The 21,267-nt window shown below is 49.0% G+C and overlaps 1 protein-coding gene and 2 long non-coding RNA genes across 3 annotated transcripts in view; 2 read left to right on the forward strand and 1 right to left on the reverse strand.

Moving 5' to 3' along the window:
* Positions 1–21,267, forward strand: part of LOC310835504 — a 59,153-nt gene that overhangs the window by 27,539 nt on the left and 10,347 nt on the right. The window lies entirely within an intron of this gene.
* Positions 163–7,473, forward strand: LOC310835503 (zinc finger RNA-binding protein-like). Its single transcript, XM_083720126.1, has 5 exons — positions 163–229; positions 932–1,166; positions 4,890–5,004; positions 6,032–6,250; positions 6,638–7,473. Exons 1-5 carry the CDS (start codon positions 183–185, stop codon positions 7,231–7,233), a joined length of 1,212 nt encoding a protein of 403 aa, XP_083576252.1. The 5' UTR covers positions 163–182; the 3' UTR covers positions 7,234–7,473.
* LOC310835482 lies at positions 19,654–21,034 on the reverse strand. The gene is made up of 3 exons (XR_014559676.1): positions 20,120–21,034; positions 19,926–19,981; positions 19,654–19,743 (listed from the first exon to the last, which is right to left on the reverse strand). It is a non-coding gene; the product is annotated as an uncharacterized lncRNA (long non-coding RNA).

Raw genomic sequence — 21,267 nt, forward strand, 5'->3', positions numbered from 1 at the left:
GACCGGGGAGGGGCGGGGCTTGTTGCTGAGAGAGACGGAGCCACGTCGCACGCACGCACGCACGCACGCACGCTCGGATGCCGGCCGGCTCGCTCGCTGGCGCGTCGCCCGTTTCCCGGCGTGCCTCGCGCGCCCTCCGCGCTCCCCCGCCCCCCCCCCGGTGGCCCAGCGTAGACGCCAAGATGGCGGCCAGCAATTACTACGGCTTCGCGGCCGGCGCCCCGTACAGGTGGGTGGGCGGGCAGCAGGGGCGAGGGCGGCCGGGGGAGGGTCTGGCCGCGCCCCGCCTCGCTCCTGCACAGCAGCCCGGCCAGGGGGGCCGAGAGGCGGAGCGGCAGGACAGACTTCCGCAAGGCTTCAGCTGCCGGTGCAACCACCCTGCCTTGGAGGCTGATGCTGGCGCCCCTTCCCCTCGGGCGCCTCCTCCACTTATGGGAGAGGACAGACATCCACCTTTCTGGAGTTGGCCCAACCTGGTGCCCGCCCTCCAGATGTTCTGGACTATCAATCCCACCAGCCCAAGATTGCATGGAAGTTGTACGTGACACGAAGCCTGGCAACTCCAGACCGGCTATGTGGGAATCGCTTGCACACCAGTGTGGTGTAGTGGTTAAGAGCAGTAGTCTCGTAATCTGGGGAACCGGGTTCGCGTCTCCGCTCCTCCACCTGCAGCCGCTGGGTGACCTTGGGCCAGTCACACTTCTCTGAAGTCTCTCAGCCCCACTCACCTCACAGAGTGTTTGTTGTGGGGGAGGAAGGGAAAGGAGAAGGTTAGCCGCTTGGAGACTCCTGAAGGGGAGTGATAAAGCGGGATATCAAATCCAAACTCTTCTTCTTCTTCTTCTTCTTCTTCTTCTTCTTCTTCTTTCCCTTGGCGGCCACCACTTTTTTTCACCCTCATCAGTCTCTCACTTGTCGTCTTCCTTTTCAGTGCCCAGCCTGCTCCAGCTTACTGCCACCCCGCGACAGCAGCCAGCTACACCGTCCAGCAGAGCCCTGCGATGGAGCACGCTGTGGCCCCCGCCTATACTCCAGCTATACAGGCAGCCAGGTCTGTGGCACCTGCAGCATATGGGGGCTACCAGCCACCGTCAACGCAAGACTACGGTTATGGGATACGGCAACCAGAGCCAACCCCCCAGCCAACTGTCACCCAGAACTATCAGGTAGCTGCTAATCAGTATCCTCACATCGGTGGGTTGGGTTGAACACAGGGGAGGCAACTAGCGGCCCTGCAGATGTTGTTAGACCCCTAAGCTACAACATTCATTCCAAATATCTAGGAATGATGGGAGTGATGGCCACAGGTGCCCCTTGCCTGATATCTTAGGGGCTGGAATAAAAGTATTTTGCATACTGGTGCTTTATAATTGTCCTGCTCCGTGGGGTGTTCTCTGGGTCTAGGGTCTCAGTCCCAAACACTTCCCATGAGAATGGGATTCACAGTGCAGCATTGCCTCAGCAAGCCATGGTCAGGTCCGGGGAATCATTCAGCTGTAAGTCCAGGCAAGGGGGTGGGGGAAGGACCCAGAATCAGGAGCCAGAGACCTGTCTTGTTTCTCGCAAGAGGCACACATTTTATGAGCTAGTCCCCACCACACAGACCAAAGCCTAACTGCAGCTGCTGGTGGCAAATAAGTTCCTGGGTTGGTTCCTCCAGATCTGTGTGATGACTGTGCGAGTCCACATTCTGTTGCTGCTCTTTGGCCTTTTGGTGCCAGTGTTCTTGAGGACGGTAGGATAGGTCCACTACCTCCTCCTCCTCCTCCAGCAGGTCTCCCACTGGTGGCAGGAACCTCTGGCACTGGGTGGTCAGGTTTGGCCATAACGAGCAGCTGACTCTCAGGAGAACGGAATGGCAATAGTGAGCCTTTCCATCATATTTCTTTGTGGGGTCCAAAGCCCGCTGTGTCCCAAGATCCCATATGTGCAGTGGGAGGAGGGGCTGCACCACTTCAGACGGCAGAGACTGCTTTATATGCTCTTCCACTGTGTGTGTAAAAGCAGAACAAGGGGGGGGGGAGCTCTTTGCAAACTGCTGCGTTAACAGCACCAAAGTGACTTCCCTGGCACACAAGCCTGGCCAGAGCGTCTGGAAGTCCTGGGCTGCCCAGATGAGAAGACCCCCCCTTTTTTTTTGCTTCCCTGATGGGATCGAAAGGAAAGCAGAGCAAGACGTTGGGCACCATTCTACTGTCTTAGGGACTCCACTCCAGATTTGTGCCGGGTTTACTCCTGAAGCTTCTCTTCTCCCTTCCCATAGGTGTCAATAAATTCCATGCAGGTTAGTGAGCAGGTTGGCAGGGGAGGGGGAGGACGCCCATCCTTCATCTGGTGGTCTGCTGGAAGAAGGAAGACCTCCTCCATGCTCATCCAGTCCCCTGTAGGCTAATATTTTTTTCAGACTTATAACCTTTGTGGGCTTATTTACAAAGCTGTTGCAGTGCATGTTTTATGTGTGTCTAATATACATATAATTGTGGGAGAGGGGGAAGAGTGAGTTGGAATCTGACCATTCTAAACACGTCTAGTCTGGATCCACTTGTATCCAAGTGGACGGCTTGACAAAGAGCTGTGCTGGCTGGGGCTGGACAATGTCTGTTCATTTCCAAGGCCCTTAGCAACTTGGGTCCAGGTTATTTTAAGGATCAGCGGACCCATTAGTGATCCCTGGGATCTTTGGAGGAGTCTCTGTTGGTGATCCTGCATGGCATACAATGACCAGAAGCCATTAATTCAGGCCCAAGCCTGTGGAACTCCATCCCACCTGAGATGAAATAGGCATCATCCTTGCTGAACTTAAGGCACATGGCAAAGGCAGGCATTTTAATGTAGTGTTTCAGATTATTTGGTTTTATGATGAATTTTTGTTTTATTCTTCACATGGTTGGTTTTTAAGAAAACAACTTAGTCGTGCTAATATATGTTACTGGCATCCATCTGTCTTCACTCTGGGGGTGAAGTCTAAATGCTGTGTTAGCAGCATCAAAGTGACCTCCCTGGGGCGCAAGCCTGGCCAGAGGTTCTGGGGGTCCGGGCTGCCCAGACAACAAGACCCCCTTCTTGCTGTCGCTGACGGGGTCCAAAGGAAAGCAGGCCAATACATTTGGCTGCAGGCGTTGCTGGAAGGAGGTGGACAAGGTGCCGTCCACTTGTCTTAGAGACTCCACTCCAGATTTGTGGGGGTTTTACTTCTCCCTCCAGGCAGTGGAGCTTTTGGATCAGAGTTTTCCTTCTTCTAGATGGGCTCCGTTCCCAGGTGTGCAAGCGCCACCTGCCCTTCACTTCCCTCTGCAACCTCCATCTGACCCCCTCTTGGTCTTGTCCACTTAATCTGCTGGAGCCTGTCTTGCCGTGCAGGGGAAGGCCCTGACTGGCCAGGGGGTTGAGGCCTATTAGCTACCCTCACCTGGTTTAACCAGCCAGTCAAGGCTCTTTCACAGGGTGTGGCTGTTGTCATAGAATCGTAGACTGAGAAGGTATCCCAACCCACTGCGATGCAGGAATCTCATCTAAAGCATCCCTGACAGATGGCAATCCAACCTCCACTTAAAAATCTCCAAGGAAGGAGAGGCCACTACCTGCCAAGGGAGTCCGTTCCACTCTCAAATAGCTCTTCCTGATACTGAGTCGGAATCTCCTTTCTTGTCTCCTCTCTTCCAGGCTAAATATCCCCAACTCCTTCAACCGTTCCTCATAAGGCCTGGTTTCCAGACCCCTTGATCATCTTGGTTGCCCTCCTCTGCACTCGTTGCAGCTTGTCAATATCCTTCTTAAATTGTGGTGCCCAGAATTGTCACATACTGACAGCTTCTAGGAGCCGCAGGTGAGAGCGGAGTGCAGGGGGGGCACCAAAGGAGCATGATGTGTCCCCCACAAAGGTACTACCCCTCCCCTAACACCTCATACACCTTTGCTAACATATAAATACAATAATAATAATAATAATAATAATAATAATAATGATTTTATTATTTATACCCCACCCATCTGGCTGGGTTTCCTCAACCACTCTGGCCGGCTTACCCAGTGGACCAATACAGCAACTGTTTTGGAGAGCAACTGAAATCAATTCCTTTCTCACTTTAGTGGGCTACACACACACATAGCTATATGGGTATGATTGAAGCTATAAATTTGTTCTCAGAGCAGCTAGGGGGAGAATTCTTTTCCCCAAGCATCTGAAGAAGTGGACCTGAAGTAGTGTGCATGCACAAGAAAGCTTATACCAAGAACAAACTTAGTTGGTCTCTAAGGTGCTACTGGACATTTTTTTATTTTTTTTATATATATTTCAACTGCGTCAGACCAATACGGCTACCTACCTGAATCTTTCCCCAAGCAGTACAACCTGGGATAACTTTTCTTTTTTAAGCATCTATTTATTTTTACAATTAATATACTGCCTCTTCCAGCTGGTCAGAAACTGCATTGCAGGGGGAATATGGAGGAAACAAACAGAAAGGAAGGAAATCTGATGGGATGGAATAATAGGGCAACTTCAGGAGTCATCAGGCATCACCTTCAAATGAGGTTGGGGGCTCCATGTAGATCCTGGACTGCTCCCCTTTGCTTGAGTGGAATGAGAGAGCCACAGTGATGTCTCAAGCATTCCCCAGGTGTTGCTGCACTAAATTGGGAGCTCCAACACCTGTCTTAGCTCCAACACCTGTCTCCATCCCTGTCTTAGGAGGAATCAATTGAAGGTGTGTAAAAGTGTCCCTGGCTTTTGTGCCCCCCCCCAATATTTAAGCTACCTTAAATAAGCCACCCAGAAAAGGCTCCTATCAGCCAAAAGATGCTCTGGGTTATGGGTCGCCCTGTGGAAGGCATCCGGTCGGCTTGTGTTCCCTCACCTGCTTACTGACAGCCAAGTTTTGTTTTGGCAGGATGGCTACAGTTACGGCCGATCCCCAACAGCAGGCGGCTATGAGACCAAACCATATTACCAGACGGTGGTCACGCAGCCCCAACACGTGGCCACGGACTCGTACTACCACTCGAGTGAGTTCACATAGAAAGAAAAAAAATCACTGTTCAGGTGTGTTCAGAATACTAGAGGCTTGTGGAAGCATTTGTGAAGTAGTTTCCAGTAACAGCTGTGTTGGTAACGAGGAAGGTTTGGGAAGCAGGCATGGCGATGGGGGTCATCTTAAGCTGCCCCCTCCCGGAGCCACTGGACCTGTCCTGCACTGCAATCTCACGCTGCTTTGAAGCTGGTTTAATAGAACCAGGAAGTTCACTTTGTGTTGGAATAAAGATGAGTGCAGTTACTCCTTTGTAAACAGTTCATACAGGTTTGGAGCTGTCTGGAGGAGCGGTTCTCCCAATATGAATCTGCCTGGGCTTTGAGATCTTGGGGGGGGGGGGGCGTGTTCCAGTTCCTCCACCTGCACAGGCATGTTTGGTGAGGACATGAGACAAGGCCTTCTTGGTGGCTGCTCCCAGACTGTGGAACTCACTTCAGCCTAGTTGGCTAGGCTAGGTCTCCATCTGCTTTCCTTTTGCCAGCAGGCAAAGACTTTTATTTTGCCATGCCTTTGGCCACCAACTGGCTGTTGTGGGTGGTCTTGTGAGGCTGAATGTTGTTGGGGTTTTGTTTGTGCTTTCAAGGGGTTTTAAATGTTTCAGCACTGCATTTTTAAAGGGTTGCTTATTTAACAGTTTTTTAATATTTATATTTGTGTGCTTGTTTAGATTTGTGCTGGGAGCTGCCTTGGGCCCCGCATTGGGAGAAAGAGAGGATAGAAATAAAATAAATAAAATAAGGTGGTTTATTTATATGTTGCTGTTCCCTGTTGCTGAGGAGTCTGGTCAGGCAAATGTAATGAAGGATTGTATGTTAGCTGTTCTCTAGCCTCATTGAAATGAATGGCTCTTAGTCATGTTCTTCAGGTTCACTGGGTCTCCTCTGAGGAGAATTTAATTGGATGGAAGCCAGACAAAGCCCAAGGAGCTCAGGCAGGCAGAATCCGGGCAGAAGTCGCCTGCTGCTCTCTGGTCTTCAGCGACTGCTCTCTGTCCTTCGTAGACTCCCAGAGCAGCTACAGCCAGCCTGCGGCCGTGTACAGTCCAAGCCAGCCCCAGAGACAAGTGACCACCGTTAAGCCCGTCCAGACTGTGACTGCTTCCTCATCCTATAGCACCTACCCAGCCTCCACGACATGCCAGCAGAACATCTCTGCCTCCTCCATCCAGTCGTACGCCCCTTCCTCTTCCACCTACAACTCCTCTCCTGCATCCTACTCTGGTAAGAGCTTCTCAAAGGCCTTGCTTCCTCTTTCCCACTTCCTTTACCGCAAGGGTGCAGAGCCTGTGTGGCCCCAATCCCCATTGTCATTGACTGTGCTGGCTGCAACTGATGGGAGTTGGTAGTCTCAACAACATTGACCTGTTTCCTCATCCCTGCCCTAGGAAACATCCCCTTTCTCAGGAGACAGTGCCTCTTCTAAGTACCGGCAGTAAAGAAATGCTGCTTCTTAGAGCAGGGCTGGGGAACCTGTGGCCCTCCAGAGGTTGCTGGGCTCCAGCTCACCTGCTGGCTAGCCAGGCTGGCTGGGACTCAGGCGAGTTGGAATGGCTGTCGCCTGCCCCTGCTTTGCTCGTCGGGCATCAACAGGAGGTCTTCTTTCTCCAGGGTCAAACTACTCCAGCTATGATGCCACTGCGTACGCGGCAGCCAGCGCTTCCTACTACCAGCCCCCCCAGCCGTCGCTCGTGCAGCAGCCGCCGCCGCCGCAGCCCCTGCCTCCCACGCAGCAGCAGCAGCCCAAGCCCATGGGGGGCTCACTGTGGAGCGACGGAGGCAGCAGCAACTCCACCAGCAGCTACAGCAAGAAGCCCCAGTACCCCAGCAAGCTGCTCAAGCCCAAGGGGCCCCCCAAACAGCCTCAGCTTCACTACTGTGAGATCTGCAAGATCAGCTGCGCAGGCCCCCAGGTGAGTCTGGCTTCTTCCCTTTCGGTTCTTTGGCCAAGATTTGTCTGCTGTCTCCTGATGAGCTACTCAGGGTGCCTTAACAATCATTTGAAGCCAAGCATAAAAATAGGCCACGATGCAAATGAAAAACTCATGTCTTACCTCCCCCAAAACCCTGGCAGCTGTAGTTTCTTAAGGGAGTTGGGAATTGTGATGGGTTCCCAGGATTCTGTGGTGGGAGCCATGTGCTTCATGGTGTGGCTGAGATACAACGAACGCATCAGTTTTTTCCTGATAAAAGAAGTACCTGCCTGAAATGGAGAGGTTTTCAGCAAATGGCAAAACACTCTGAGAGGAGTCCTCCCAAACCTCATGGAACAAAGAGTTCCATCTTTTAGGTGCCCCCACTCAGAAGGCCCTGCTCTGGTCCCCGGCAGCAGCAGAGCCTCTTGAGCAGACCTTAGGCAGGAACCAGAGGTACAGAGTCTATGCAGATATGGTTCAGGGAGCCCGTGGCCAGGCAAGTGTTGTTGGTCTTCAGCAGGGCCACCTTGACCCACAAGATGGTCAAACTGTGAGGCCGTTTCCCACAAACCACAACCGCCGGCGCCATCCTTGATGTCAGTAGTGGAGATGGGACTATCAGTGTACCCATTGGGAGCCTTAAAGTGTGATCCTGATGGCTCATAGGCAAGGGAAAGCAGGTTTGGGCTGATCAAAAGCTGCTGGATCAGCTGCACCAGTGAATCCCTGAAAGGGAATCCTCTTTCCTCTTGCCACACGAGGGCACTGTTTATTTTCCTATCGATGTCTATTCCAGTCCTTGCCACACGAGGGCACTGTTTATTTTCCTATCGATGTATATTCCAGTACTGGCCACACGAGGGCACTGTTTATTTTCCTTTTGCGGTCTATTCCAGTTATGGCCACACGAGGGCACTGTTTATTTTCCTTTTGCGGTCTATTCCAATTATGGCCACACGAGGGCACTGTTTATTTTCCTATTGAGGTCTATTCCAGTAATGGCCACCCGAGGGCACTGTTTATTTTCCTATTGAAGTCTATTCCAGTAATGGCCACACAAGAGCACTGTTTATTTTCCTATCTATGTCTATTCCAGTACTGGCCACACGAGGGCACTGTTATTTTCCTATCCATGTCTATTCCAGTACTGGCCACACGAGGGCACTGTTTATTTTCCTATCCATGTTTATTCCAGTCCTGGCCACCCGAGGGCACTGTTTATTTTCCTATCCATGTCTATTCCAGTACTGGCCACACGAGGGTACTGTTTATTTTCCTATCGATGTCTTTTCCAGTAATGGCAACAGCCTTAACCGTATAGTATTTTAATTTATTGGAATTGGGTTGGGGAAGCTCCCCTTAGCTACAGCAACACCAGAGTAACTGGCTGTGATGCTAATAATAATAATTAATTTCTTATTTATATAAAATAAAGTGCAAATCTCCATTGCTTTCCCCCTCAGGCCACCCTTAATGTATTGGAAACTGAACCTGAACAATGTATTGTGCAGATGAAGCACTGCTTGAAGCCGTTGTTTTGTAACCAGCTAATTCCTCAAGATCCCAATTCCTCCACTTTTTATTAAATGCAGTTTCCTTGTGGTTCTTTTGTAGATTCCTGCCTTGCGGCGGGTTGGACTGGATGACCCTTGGGGTCCCTTCCAGCTAGATGCATAATAATAATAATAATAATAATAAATTATATGATTCTTTGGAAAGGGCTTCAGAAAGAATAAACCGGGGGGAAAGCACATTTCTTCCCGTTAGTCGTCTGCTGGCTCCTTTCCCACTTGATTCTTTCTTCCACTGCAATCTGGGCTGGACATATTCTATGTCTGCTTGGACGGGGACCCCTCTTGCCCTTCTTGGGAAAATAATGGACATTACTGATATTTCTTAGGTCTGAATTCCTTCTCTGAAAAGGAGGAGGAGGAAGAAACTTCGCCGGAAGAAGGGAGAAGAGGAGGTGGAGGAAAAGTCAGCTGCAGACATGAAGGTAAAAGGGGAAAAATAGAAATATACACATAACATTTAAGAACATTTTTAAACCCCCCCAGTCCTGATATATCACACCGACCCCGCCTAACTAGCACAGTAAAAATACAGTAAAAATACAGGAAAGTGTTTTTATTTCTTTGATTGGCACCTCCTGGCTTCCCCACACGTTGGTGAGGTTTGTTTCCTTTTCCTTTTCTTGTTAGGCCATCTAAAGGGGACACAGCAATGGGTGGAAAACTGAATTTCTTCAGATGAACCATTGCTTTAACCAGGTACCATATTTTTCTGAGAGGGCCAGGCTAATCTCAAAACAAAATAAAAAAATTCCTTCCAGTAGCACCTTAAAGACCAACTAAGTTAGTTTTAGATAGAGCTTTCGTGTGCATGCACACTTCTTCAGATACCTCTCGATAGCCTTAAGAGCTGGAAACCTGCATGGGCTGTTGATTTAAAGAGGAAAACATGCGCACACGGGAAAGAAATCCCCCAGCTTCCTGGACACAACCCACGCTTGATATTCACTCAGGTTCCAGGGGTGGCATTTTATTTTCCTACTGTTTATTTTCCTATCTATGTCTATTCCAGTACTGGCCACACGAGGGCACTGTTTATTTTCCTATTGAGGTCTATTCCAGTCCTGGCCACACAAGGGCACTGTTTATTTTCCTATCCATGTCTATTCCAGTAATGGCCACACGAGGGCACTGTTTATTTTCCTATTGAGGTCTATTCCAGTAATGGCCACACGAGGGCACTGTTTATTTTCCTATTGAGGTCTATTCCAGTAATGGCCACACGAGGGCACTGTTTATTTTCCTATTGAAGTCTATTCCAGCACTGGCCACACGAGGGCACTGTTTATTTTCCTATTTATGTCTTTTCCAGTAATGGCAGCAGCCTTAACCGTATAGTATTTTTATTTATTGGAATTGGGGTCCCTTCCAGCTAGATGCACCATAATAATAATAATAATAATAATAATAATAATAAAAAATTATATGATTCTGGGGAAAGGGCTTCAGAAAGAAGAAACAGGGGGGAAAGCACATTTCTTCCCGTTAGTCGTCTGCTGGCTCCTTTCCCACTTGATTCTTTCTTCCACTGCAATCTGGGCTGGACATATTCTATGTCTGCTTGGACGGGGACCCCTCTTGCCCTTCTTGGGAAAATAATCGACATTCTTGATATTTCTTAGGTCTGAATTCCTGCTCTGAAAAGGAGGAGGAGGAAGAAACTTCGCCTGATGAAGGGAGAAGAGGAAGTGGAGGAAAAGTCAGCTGCAGACATGAAGGTAAAAGGGGAAAAATAGAAATATACACATAACATTTAAGAACATTTTTAACCCCCCCCCAGTCCTGATATATCACACCGACCCCCCCTAACCAGCACAGTAAAAATACAGTAAATGCACACTTCTTCAGCATGCACACTTCTTCAGATACTTCTCGATAGCCTTAAGAGCTGGAAACTTGCACGGGCTGTTGATTTAAAGATGTCTATTCCAGTACTGGCCACACGAGGGCACTGTTTATTTTCCTATCCATGTCTATTCCAGTACTGGCCACACAAGGGCACTGTTTATTTCCCTATCTATGTCTATTCCAGTACTGGCCACACGAGGGCACTGTTTATTTCCCTATCCATGTCTATTCCAGTCCTGGCCACAAGAGGGCACTGTTTATTTTCCTATCCATGTCTATTCCAGTACTGGCCACACGAGGGCACTGTTTATTTTCCTATCCATGTCTATTCCAGTACTGGCCACACAAGGGCACTGTTTATTTTCCTATCCATGTCTATTCCAGTACTGGCCACACGAGGGCACTGTTTATTTCCCTATCCATGTCTATTCCAGTACTGGCCACACAAGGGCAATGTTTATTTTCCTATTGAGGTCTATTCCAGTAATGGCCACACGTGGGCACTGTTTATTTCCCTATCCATGTCTATTCCAGTCCTGGCCACACGAGGGCACTGTTTATTTTCCTATCTATGTCTATTCCAGTCCTGGCCACCCGAGGGCACTGTTTATTTTCCTATCTATGTCTATTCTAGTACTGGCCACACGAGGGCACTGTTTATTTTCCTATCTATGTCTATTCCAGTCCTGGCCACACGAGGGCACTGTTTATTTTCCTATCTATGTCTATTCCAGTCCTGGCCACCCGAGGGCACTGTTTATTTTCCTATCCATGTCTATTCTAGTACTGGCCACACGAGGGCACTGTTTATTTTCCTATTGAGGTCTATTCTAGTATTGGCCACACGAGGGCACTGTTTATTTTCCTATTGAGGTCTCTTCCAGTATTGGCCACACGAGGGCACTGTTTATTTTCCTATCCATGTCTATTCTAGTACTGGCCACACGAGGGCACTGTTTATTTTCCTATTGAGGTCTATTCTAGTATTGGCCACACGAGGGCACTGTTTATTTTCCTATTGAGGTCTCTTCCAGTCCTGGCCACCCGAGGGCACTGTTTATTTTCCTATCCATGTCTATTCTAGTACTGGCCACACGAGGGCACTGTTTATTTTCCTATCTATGTCTATTCCAGTACTGGCCACACGAGGGCACTGTTTATTTCCCTATCCATGTCTATTCCAGTCCTGGCCACCCGAGGGCACTGTTTATTTTCCTATTGAGGTCTATTCCAGTAATGGCCACACGAGGGCACTGTTTATTTTCCTATCTATGTCTATTCCAGTCCTGGCCACCCGAGGGCACTGTTTATTTTCCTATCCATGTCTATTCCAGTACTGGCCACACGAGGGCACTTTTTATTTTTCTATTGAAGTCTATTCCAGTAATGGCAACAGCCTTAACCGTATAGTATTTTTATTTATTGGAATTGGGTCGGGGAAGCTCCCCTTTGCTACAGCAACACCAGAGTAACTGACTGTGATGATAATAATAATAATTAATTTATTATTTATATAAAATAAAGTGCAAATCTCCATTGCTTTCCCCCTCAGGCCACCCTTAGAATCAAAGAATCATAGAGTTGGAAGAGACCACAAGGGCCATCGAGTCGAACCCCCTGCCAAGAAGGAAATAATGTATTGGAAACTGTACCTGAACAATGTATTGTGCAGATGAAGCACTGCTTGAAGCCGTTGTTTTGTAACCAGCTAATTCCTCCAGATCCAAATTCCTCCACTTTTTATTAAATGCAGTTTCCTTCTGGTTCTTTCGCATTTTCCTGCCTTGCTGGGGGTTGGACTGGATGACCCTTGAGGTCCCTTCCAGCCAGATGCATAATAATAATAATAATAATAATAATAGTAATGAATTATATGATTCTTGGGAAAGGGCTTCAGAAAGAAGAAACAGGGGGGAAAGCACATTGCTTCCCGCTAGTCGTCTGCAGGCTCCTTTCCCGCTTGATTCTTTTTTCCACTGCAATCTGGGCTAGGAATATTCTATGTCTGCTTGGACGGGGACCCCTCTTGCCCTTCTTGGGAAAATAATGGACATTATTGATATTTCTTAGGTCTGACTTCCTGCTCTGAAAAGGAGGAGGAGGTAGAAACTTCGCCGGACGAAGGGAGAAGAGGAGGTGGAGGAAAAGTCAGCTGCAGGCATGAAGGTAAAAGGGGAAAAAATAGAAATATACATATAACACTAAAGAACATTTTTAAACCCCCCCAGTCCTGATATATCACACCGACCCCGCCTAACCAGCACAGTAAAAATACAGTAAAAATACAGGAAAGTGTTTTTATTTTTTTGATTGGCACATTCTGGCTTCCCCCACGTTGGTGAGGTTTGTCTCCTTTTCCTTTTCTTGTTAGGCCATCTAAAGGGGACAAAGCAATGGGTGGAAAACTGAATTTCTTCAGATGAACCATTGCTTTAACCAGGTACCATATTTTTCTGAAACGGCCAGGCTAATCTCGATAGCCTTAAGAGCTGGAAACCTGCATGGGCTGTTGATTTAAAGAGGAAAACATGCACACACGGGAAAGAAATCCCCCAGGTTCCTGGACACAACCCACGCTTGATATTCACTCGGGTTTCATGAGTGGGATTTTATTTTCCTACTGTTTATTTTCCTATCCATGTCTATTCCAGTAATGGCCACACGGGTTCACTGTTTATTTTCCTATCTATGTCTATTCCAGTACTGGCCACACGAGGGCACTGTTTATTTTCCTATCTATGTCTATTCCAGTAATGGCCACACGACGTCGCTGTTTATTTTCCTATCTATGTCTATTCCAGTACTGGCCACACGAGGGCACTGTTTATTTTCCTATTGAGGTCTATTCCAGTTATGGCCACACGAGGGCACTGTTTATTTTCCTATTGAGGTCTATTCCAGTAATGGCCACCCGAGGGCACTGTTTATTTTCCTATTGAAGTCTATTCCAGTCCTTGCCACACGAGGGCACTGTTTATTTTCCTATCGATGTATATTCCAGTACTGGCCACACGAGGGCACTGTTTATTTTCCTTTTGCGGTCTATTCCAGTTATGGCCACACGAGGGCACTGTTTATTTTCCTTTTGAGGTCTATTCCAATTATGGCCACACGAGGGCACTGTTTATTTTCCTATTGAGGTCTATTCCAGTAATGGCCACACGAGGGCACTGTTTATTTTCCTTTTGAGGTCTATTCCAATTATGGCCACACGAGGGCACTGTTTATTTTCCTATTGAGGTCTATTCCAGTAATGGCCACACGAGGGCACTGTTTATTTTCCTATTGAAGTCTATTCCAGTAATGGCCACACGAGGGCACTGTTTATTTTCCTATCCATGTCTATTCCAGTACTGGCCACACGAGGGTACTGTTTATTTTCCTATCGATGTCTATTCCAGTCCTGGCCACACGAGGGCACTGTTTATTTTCCTATCTATGTCTATTCCAGTCCTGGCCACACGAGGGCACTGTTTATTTCCCTATCGATGTCTATTCCAGTCCTGGCCACACGAGGGCACTGTTTATTTTCCTATCTATGTCTATTCCAGTCCTGGCCACACGAGGGCACTGTTTATTTTCCTATTGAGGTCTATTCCAGTAATGGCCACCCGAGGGCACTGTTTATTTTCCTATCCATGTCTATTCCAGTACTGGCCACACGAGGGCACTGTTTATTTTCCTATCCATGTCTATTCCAGTACTGGCCACACAAGAGCACTGTTTATTTTCCTATCTATGTCTATTCCAGTACTGGCCACACGAGGGCACTGTTTATTTTCCTATCTATGTCTATTCCAGTACTGGCCACACGAGGGCACTGTTTATTTTCCTATCCATGTCTATTCCAGTCCTGGCCACCCGAGGGCACTGTTTATTTTCCTATCCATGTCTATTCCAGTACTGGCCACACGAGGGTACTGTTTATTTTCCTATCGATGTCTTTTCCAGTAATGGCAACAGCCTTAACCGTATAGTATTTTAATTTATTGGAATTGGGTTGGGGAAGCTCCCCTTAGCTACAGCAACACCAGAGTAACTGGCTGTGATGCTAATAATAATAATTAATTTCTTATTTATATAAAATAAAGTGCAAATCTCCATTGCTTTCCCCCTCAGGCCACCCTTAATGTATTGGAAACTGAACCTGAACAATGTATTGTGCAGATGAAGCACTGCTTGAAGCCGTTGTTTTGTAACCAGCTAATTCCTCAAGATCCCAATTCCTCCACTTTTTATTAAATGCAGTTTCCTTGTGGTTCTTTTGTAGATTCCTGCCTTGCGGCGGGTTGGACTGGATGACCCTTGGGGTCCCTTCCAGCTAGATGCATAATAATAATAATAATAATAATAATAATAAATTATATGATTCTTTGGAAAGGGCTTCAGAAAGAATAAACCGGGGGGAAAGCACATTTCTTCCCGTTAGTCGTCTGCTGGCTCCTTTCCCACTTGATTCTTTCTTCCACTGCAATCTGGGCTGGACATATTCTATGTCTGCTTGGACGGGGACCCCTCTTGCCCTTCTTGGGAAAATAATGGACATTACTGATATTTCTTAGGTCTGAATTCCTTCTCTGAAAAGGAGGAGGAGGAAGAAACTTCGCCGGAAGAAGGGAGAAGAGGAGGTGGAGGAAAAGTCAGCTGCAGACATGAAGGTAAAAGGGGAAAAATAGAAATATACACATAACATTTAAGAACATTTTTAAACCCCCCCAGTCCTGATATATCACACCGACCCCGCCTAACTAGCACAGTAAAAATACAGTAAAAATACAGGAAAGTGTTTTTATTTCTTTGATTGGCACCTCCTGGCTTCCCCACACGTTGGTGAGGTTTGTTTCCTTTTCCTTTTCTTGTTAGGCCATCTAAAGGGGACACAGCAATGGGTGGAAAACTGAATTTCTTCAGATGAACCATTGCTTTAACCAGGTACCATATTTTTCTGAGAGGGCCAGGCTAATCTCAAAACAAAATAAAAAAATTCCTTCCAGTAGCACCTTAAAGACCAACTAAGTTAGTTTTAGATAGAGCTTTCGTGTGCATGCACACTTCTTCAGATACCTCTCGATAGCCTTAAGAGCTGGAAACCTGCATGGGCTGTTGATTTAAAGAGGAAAACATGCGCACACGGGAAAGAAATCCCCCAGGTTCCTGGACACAACCCACGCTTGATATTCACTCAGGTTCCAGGGGTGGCATTTTATTTTCCTACTGTTTATTTTCCTATCTATGTCTATTCCAGTACTGGCCACACGAGGGCACTGTTTATTTTCCTATTGAGGTCTATTCCAGTCCTGGCCACACAAGGGCACTGTTTATTTTCCTATCCATGTCTATTCCAGTACTGGCCACACGAGGGCACTGTTTATTTTCCTATTGAGGTCTATTCTAGTATTGGCCACACGAGGGCACTGTTTATTTTCCTATTGAGGTCTATTCCAGTATTGGCCACACGAGGGCACTGTTTATTTTCCTATTGAGGTCTATTCCAGTACTGGCCACACGAGGGCACTGTTTATTTTCCTATTGAGGTCTATTCCAGTATTGGCCACACGAGGGCACTGTTTATTTTCCTATTGAGGTCTATTCCAGTATTGGCCACACGAGGGCACTGTTTATTTTCCTATTGAGGTCTATTCCAGTAATGGCCACACGAGGGCACTGTTTATTTTCCTATTGAGGTCTATTCCAGTATTGGCCACACGAGGGCACTGTTTATTTTCCTATTGAGGTCTATTCCAGTATTGGCCACACGAGGGCACTGTTTATTTTCCTATTGAGGTCTATTCCAGTATTGGCCACACGAGGGCACTGTTTATTTTCCTATCGATGTCTTTTCCAGTAATGGCAACAGCCTTAACCGTATAGTATTTTTATTTATTGGAATTGGGTTGGGAAAGCTCCCCTTAGCTACAGCAACACCAGAGTAACTGCCTGTGGTGATGATAATAATAATAATTAATTTCTTATTTATTAAAATAAAGTGCAAATCTCCATTGCTTTCCCCCTCAGGCCACCCTTAATGTATTGGAAACTGAACCTGAACAATGTATTGTGCAGATGAAGCACTGCTTGAAGCCGTTGTTTTTTAACCAGCTAATTCCTCAAGATCCCAATTCCTCCACTTTTTATTAAATATAGTTTCCTTCTGGTTCCTTCGCAGATTCCTGCCTTGCGGCGGGTTGGACTGGATGACCCTTGGGGGCCCTTCCAGCTAGATGCATAATAATAATAATAATAATAATAATAATAATAATAATAATAATAATAAATTATATGATTCTTGGGAAAGGGCTTCAGAAAGAATAAACCGGGGGGAAAGCACATTTCTTCCCGTTAGTCGTCTGCTGGCTCCTTTCCCACTTGATTCTTTCTTCTACTGCAATCTGGCCTGGAAATATTCTATGTCTGCTTGGACGGGGACCCCTCTTGCCCTTCTTGGGAAAATAATCGACATTCTTGATATTTCTTAGGTCTGAATTCCTGCTCTGAAAAGGAGGAGGAGGAAGAAACTTCGCCTGATGAAGGGAGAAGAGGAGGTGGAGGACAGGTCAGCTGCAGGCATGAAGGTAAAAGGGGAAAAAATAGAAATATACATATAACACTAAAGAACATTTTTAAACCCCCCCAGTCCTGATATATCACACCGACCCCCCCCCTAACCATCACAGTACAGTACAGTAAAAATACAGTAAAGTGTTGTTATTTATTTGACTGGGGTAGGGCAAAACCTTCTGGCTTCCCCCATGTTGGTGAGGTCTCCTTTTTTCTTTTCTAAGGGTGACTAACAATTGGTTGAAAACTTAATTTCTTCAGATCAACCAGGTACAGTGGTGCCTCGCAAGACGAAATTAATTCGTTCCGCAAGTCTTTTCGTCTTGCGAGTTTTTCGTCTTGCGAAGCACGGTTTCCCATAGGAATGCATTGAAAATCAATCAATGCGTTCCTATGGAAACCGCCTTCAGACCAGGTCCGGGGACAGTCTGTCCCCCTGTAGCCTTTTTAATCCATGGGTAGGAATAATTGTTGCACCCGAGCAGAGACAAAAGGAGTCAAACAACACCAAGGGGTTAATCCAGAGAAAGAGCGTTTTATTCTGCCATCCGGGGGGGGGGGGGCAGAGGCACCTGTGTGATTCAGTTCACAAAAAGACAGGCCGCACCGAAAACATTTTACAAGCAGGTTTTATCCTTTTTCCAAACCCCTTTTTTCCTCTCCCCCTTCACAGATTCTTACATAGAAATGTTGCTTTTCGTTCTCTGGCTCTCCTCCCGGAAGTATGTTGCAAATCAATGTACCGGGACAAGGTTATCTGGGATCTGGGAAGCGAAAGCTTTTACTGTTCTCAGCTATGGGTTTGTTACAGCGTTTTTGTTACAGAGGACTGCTTAGCTCATGCTTTTTGTCTTAGAGGAAAATGCAGTTTTTAAAATGCGTACGCCGAGGCCTGGCTGGGGGGGGGGGATTCACAAACAGGTTTTTTTAGGGCTTTCTGGGGTAACCCTAACTGTACCCCTTCACCCCGACCTCTTCTGAAGGCCGGCGGGCGGGGGGGGGAAGTATTTGTTTCCCCCCGCCTGCCTTCCCGGGACAGTGGAGACTTCTCCGCTGTCCCGGGGGATCTTAAAACGCTGGCAGGCGGCAGCGAAGGCTTCGCTGCCGTCCCCCAGCATTTTAAAAGCCCCCGGGACAGTGGAGACTTCTCCGCTGTCCCAGGGCGATTTTAAAACGCTGCCGCTCGCCAGCATTTTAAAATCGCCCCGGGACAGCGGATGAATTCTCTGCTGTCCCGGGGCGATTTAAAACGCTGCCGCTCGCCAGCATTTTAAAATCGCCCCGGGACAGCGGATGAATTCTCTGCTGTCCCGGGGCGATTTAAAAGCCCCCGGGAAGGCAGGCATGGGGGACAAAGACTTTTGCCCCCCTCCAGCCTTCAGAAGAGATCCTGGACCTCTTCTGAAGGCCGGCGGGGGGCAAAAGTCTTTGTCCCCCATGCCTGCCTTCCCGGGGGCTTTTAAATCGCCCCGGGACAGCAGAGAATTCACACACCCGCTGTCCTGGGGCGATTTTAAAATGCTCCCGGACGGCTTTTGAAGGCGGGGGGGGGGGAGCAAAGACTTTTGCCCCCCGCCCGCCTTCAGAAGAGGTCCAGAGGGCTCTCCAAGCTGCGGATAGCAGCCTGCTGCCCCTCGCGCGGGGCAGCAGGCTGCTATCCGCAGCCTAGGCGGGAACTCTTCTGAAGGCTGGCGGGGGAGAAGGGCTTTCCTCCCCACCGCCAGCCTTCAGAACAGCCTTCTGAAGGTTGGTGCTGTTCTGAATGTTGGCGGTGGGGAGGAAAAATGCCTCCTCCCACCGCAAGCCCCGGGAACAGAGGAGAAGCGCTGCGCACCTTCCCCTCTGTTCCCGGACCTGTCCTGAAGGCTTGCGGTGGGAGGAGGGCTTTCCTCCCCACCGCCAACATGCAGAATGCTGTTCTGAATGTTGGCGGTGGGGAGGAAAAACCCTCCTCCCACCGCAAGCCCCGGGAACAGAGGAGAAGCCCTTCGCGCCTTCCCCTCTGTTCCCGGACCTCCCACCGCAAGCCTTAGGACAGGTCCGGGAACAGAGGAGAAGGCGCGCTGCGCTTCCCCGCTGTCCCCAGAGATTTCCCTATGGGCTTTCGTCTTGCGAAGCAAGCCAATAGGGAAATTCGTCTTGCGAAGCCGCTAAAAAATCAGAAAACCCTTTCGTCTTGCGGGTTTTTCGTTTAGCGAGGCATTCATCTTGCGGGGCACCACTGTAATTGATTCTTCCACCTATCGATTTATCCACATAATCCAAGCGGAGATTTATTACCATCCCAAATGCTAACTTGCACGTTACATCTTAAGATAAATGTTTTGGAAGAGGCCTAAATTAAAAAAGAGAATTAATTTCCAAGCAAATACTTGAATGCCCAGTGAATTAGAGAGGCAGGGAGCTGACTGGTTTGTCGAATTTGAGAAAGGGGCCAGTCTGTTGGCACGCCGACGGGCAGCTCCACGATCCGGACCTGGTCCTGCGAACGCAAAGCGGGTAGTTCAGGGCCAGGCTGCCTCTGGGGCTGGGGGTGGGACAGGGAGTCCCGGGTGCGAGGGCCTCCCCTCTTGAAAGGCAACCTTGCCGATGCCCTCGAACTGGGGCGCCTCTCTTCGTATGCCCGTGTGTCTCTCGAACCCCGGATCCCCCAAGCATTGGACCTCCCCTCCCCTTCACCATCGCTCACCTGGCGGCGCTCCTTGCACCCGCCTCCGGCCACTTATGCCACATTGTCCACCGCGATGGTGCCCGTGCCACACCACTCGCCAGTGCCCGCTTCCAGCACCGCCTGCAAGACATGGGTTCAAAGCAGCAGCTCCTCCTGTCAGGAAGGAATTTGAATCCGACACCTGCTGAATGTCTCACCCCAGAGGCGTGCCAAAGTGGCAGGGAGTCCCAAAGGGGAATTGGGAGTCTCTTTTTCGAACTGAAAAGCCCCACGTCTTGATAGGGCATCCAGTGGCAGGCAGTCCCAAAGGCCCCAGACTTTCTGAGATGGCTTACCTGGAACTTGCCACCACTGTCAAGGATAAGCCTCTCCTCCCGCCAGACCAGGTGCGCTCCCCCTGCGGGCCAGACAGGAGCACCCGGGGGGAAAGGAAGGCAGAGTCAGGTGGGCAGGGGGTTCAGGTGTCGGAGGCTCTGCTAGAATTCCCTTCCCGCAGCAGGGAGTTCCACCGACCCAAGCCAAACCCAACTCACCGCCTTCTCCCCGGAAAGCCATGCGGTAGCGGAAGCAGCCGGCGCCTTTAAGGGTCTTCTTGGCGAGGCGGGCGGCATGGTGCCCGCCGCCCACCTGGATGGAGATAATCAGGAGAGAAGCCCGGTTCCTCGCACCCAGACCCGGCTCAGAGCAAACCGTTCTTGCGACGCTTCCTTCCGATCCCCTTGGCCCACCTCGCAGGGTCGTAAGCCTCCCGCCCCAGACGCATGGGGGTACAGCGTGCGAGACTCACCGTCGGTGCCCGGCCCGGCCCAATCCCAGCTCCGTCAGTCGCCATGGGGCTTCCTCCAGCCGCAGGAGCCGGATTCCAAATCGCATGAGAAGCCAGAGCTGTTGATCCCCTGGCCCTCTTTTGCACCCGGAACCCTTTGGTCACGCGGCGCTACAACTCCCAAGACTTACCTCCAGGTCATCAGGCGCCACAGGACGGCACAGCCCCTCCATCGCCACCTGCGCCCGAGAGAGGGGGGTGCACATGCTGCCCCAAACTCGAACCCGGCACCGTTCCCCCAACCCAACGCCGTGACAATATAAAGAATAGGAAAAGATAATACAAAAATGATAATAAGAAATGCTATTTGTTCATTAATATTTGTTCATTGGTCTGTGAACCGCCCTGTATATAAAAATTTCATTCCTCTCATGTGAAAAGTCTATGGCGACACCACCCCTTCGAGGGCATCCCTCCCTCCGCTGAAATCCCTTGCTAGAGCTGAAGCTGCAGGTTCGAGTTCCGCCCTCTTGCGGGGCGAAAATTCCCTTTGTAAATCTAGGCCCGCCTGCCAGCTGACTGAATAGACTTGCAGCGCTTGCCACCTTGGGAACTCCCTGCCACTGGACACGAAGAAATCCACTCGCCTCTGGAGGTGGGGAAGTCTACTTCTTGGGAACTCCCTGCCACTTGACTCGCAGGCCAGCACCTTCTGGCATCCTAGGCCCTCCCAGCCTCTTGCTCTCCAACCCGCACCATCTGGGGAACTGCCCGCCACTTGCTGATCTGGGAAGAGGCAGGCATTGGACGGTGTCAGCAGAGTTTGGGGGGCAGAGACCAGCCTCGCCGGGGGGAAAGAACCTGTGGGACAACTGGCTCTGGTCCTGGGTTCGAATTGGAGCCACAGCTCA

Source organism: Podarcis gaigeae, assembly GCF_964106915.1.
Source record: "Podarcis gaigeae genome assembly, chromosome: 18".
NCBI lineage: Eukaryota > Metazoa > Chordata > Lepidosauria > Squamata > Lacertidae > Podarcis > Podarcis gaigeae.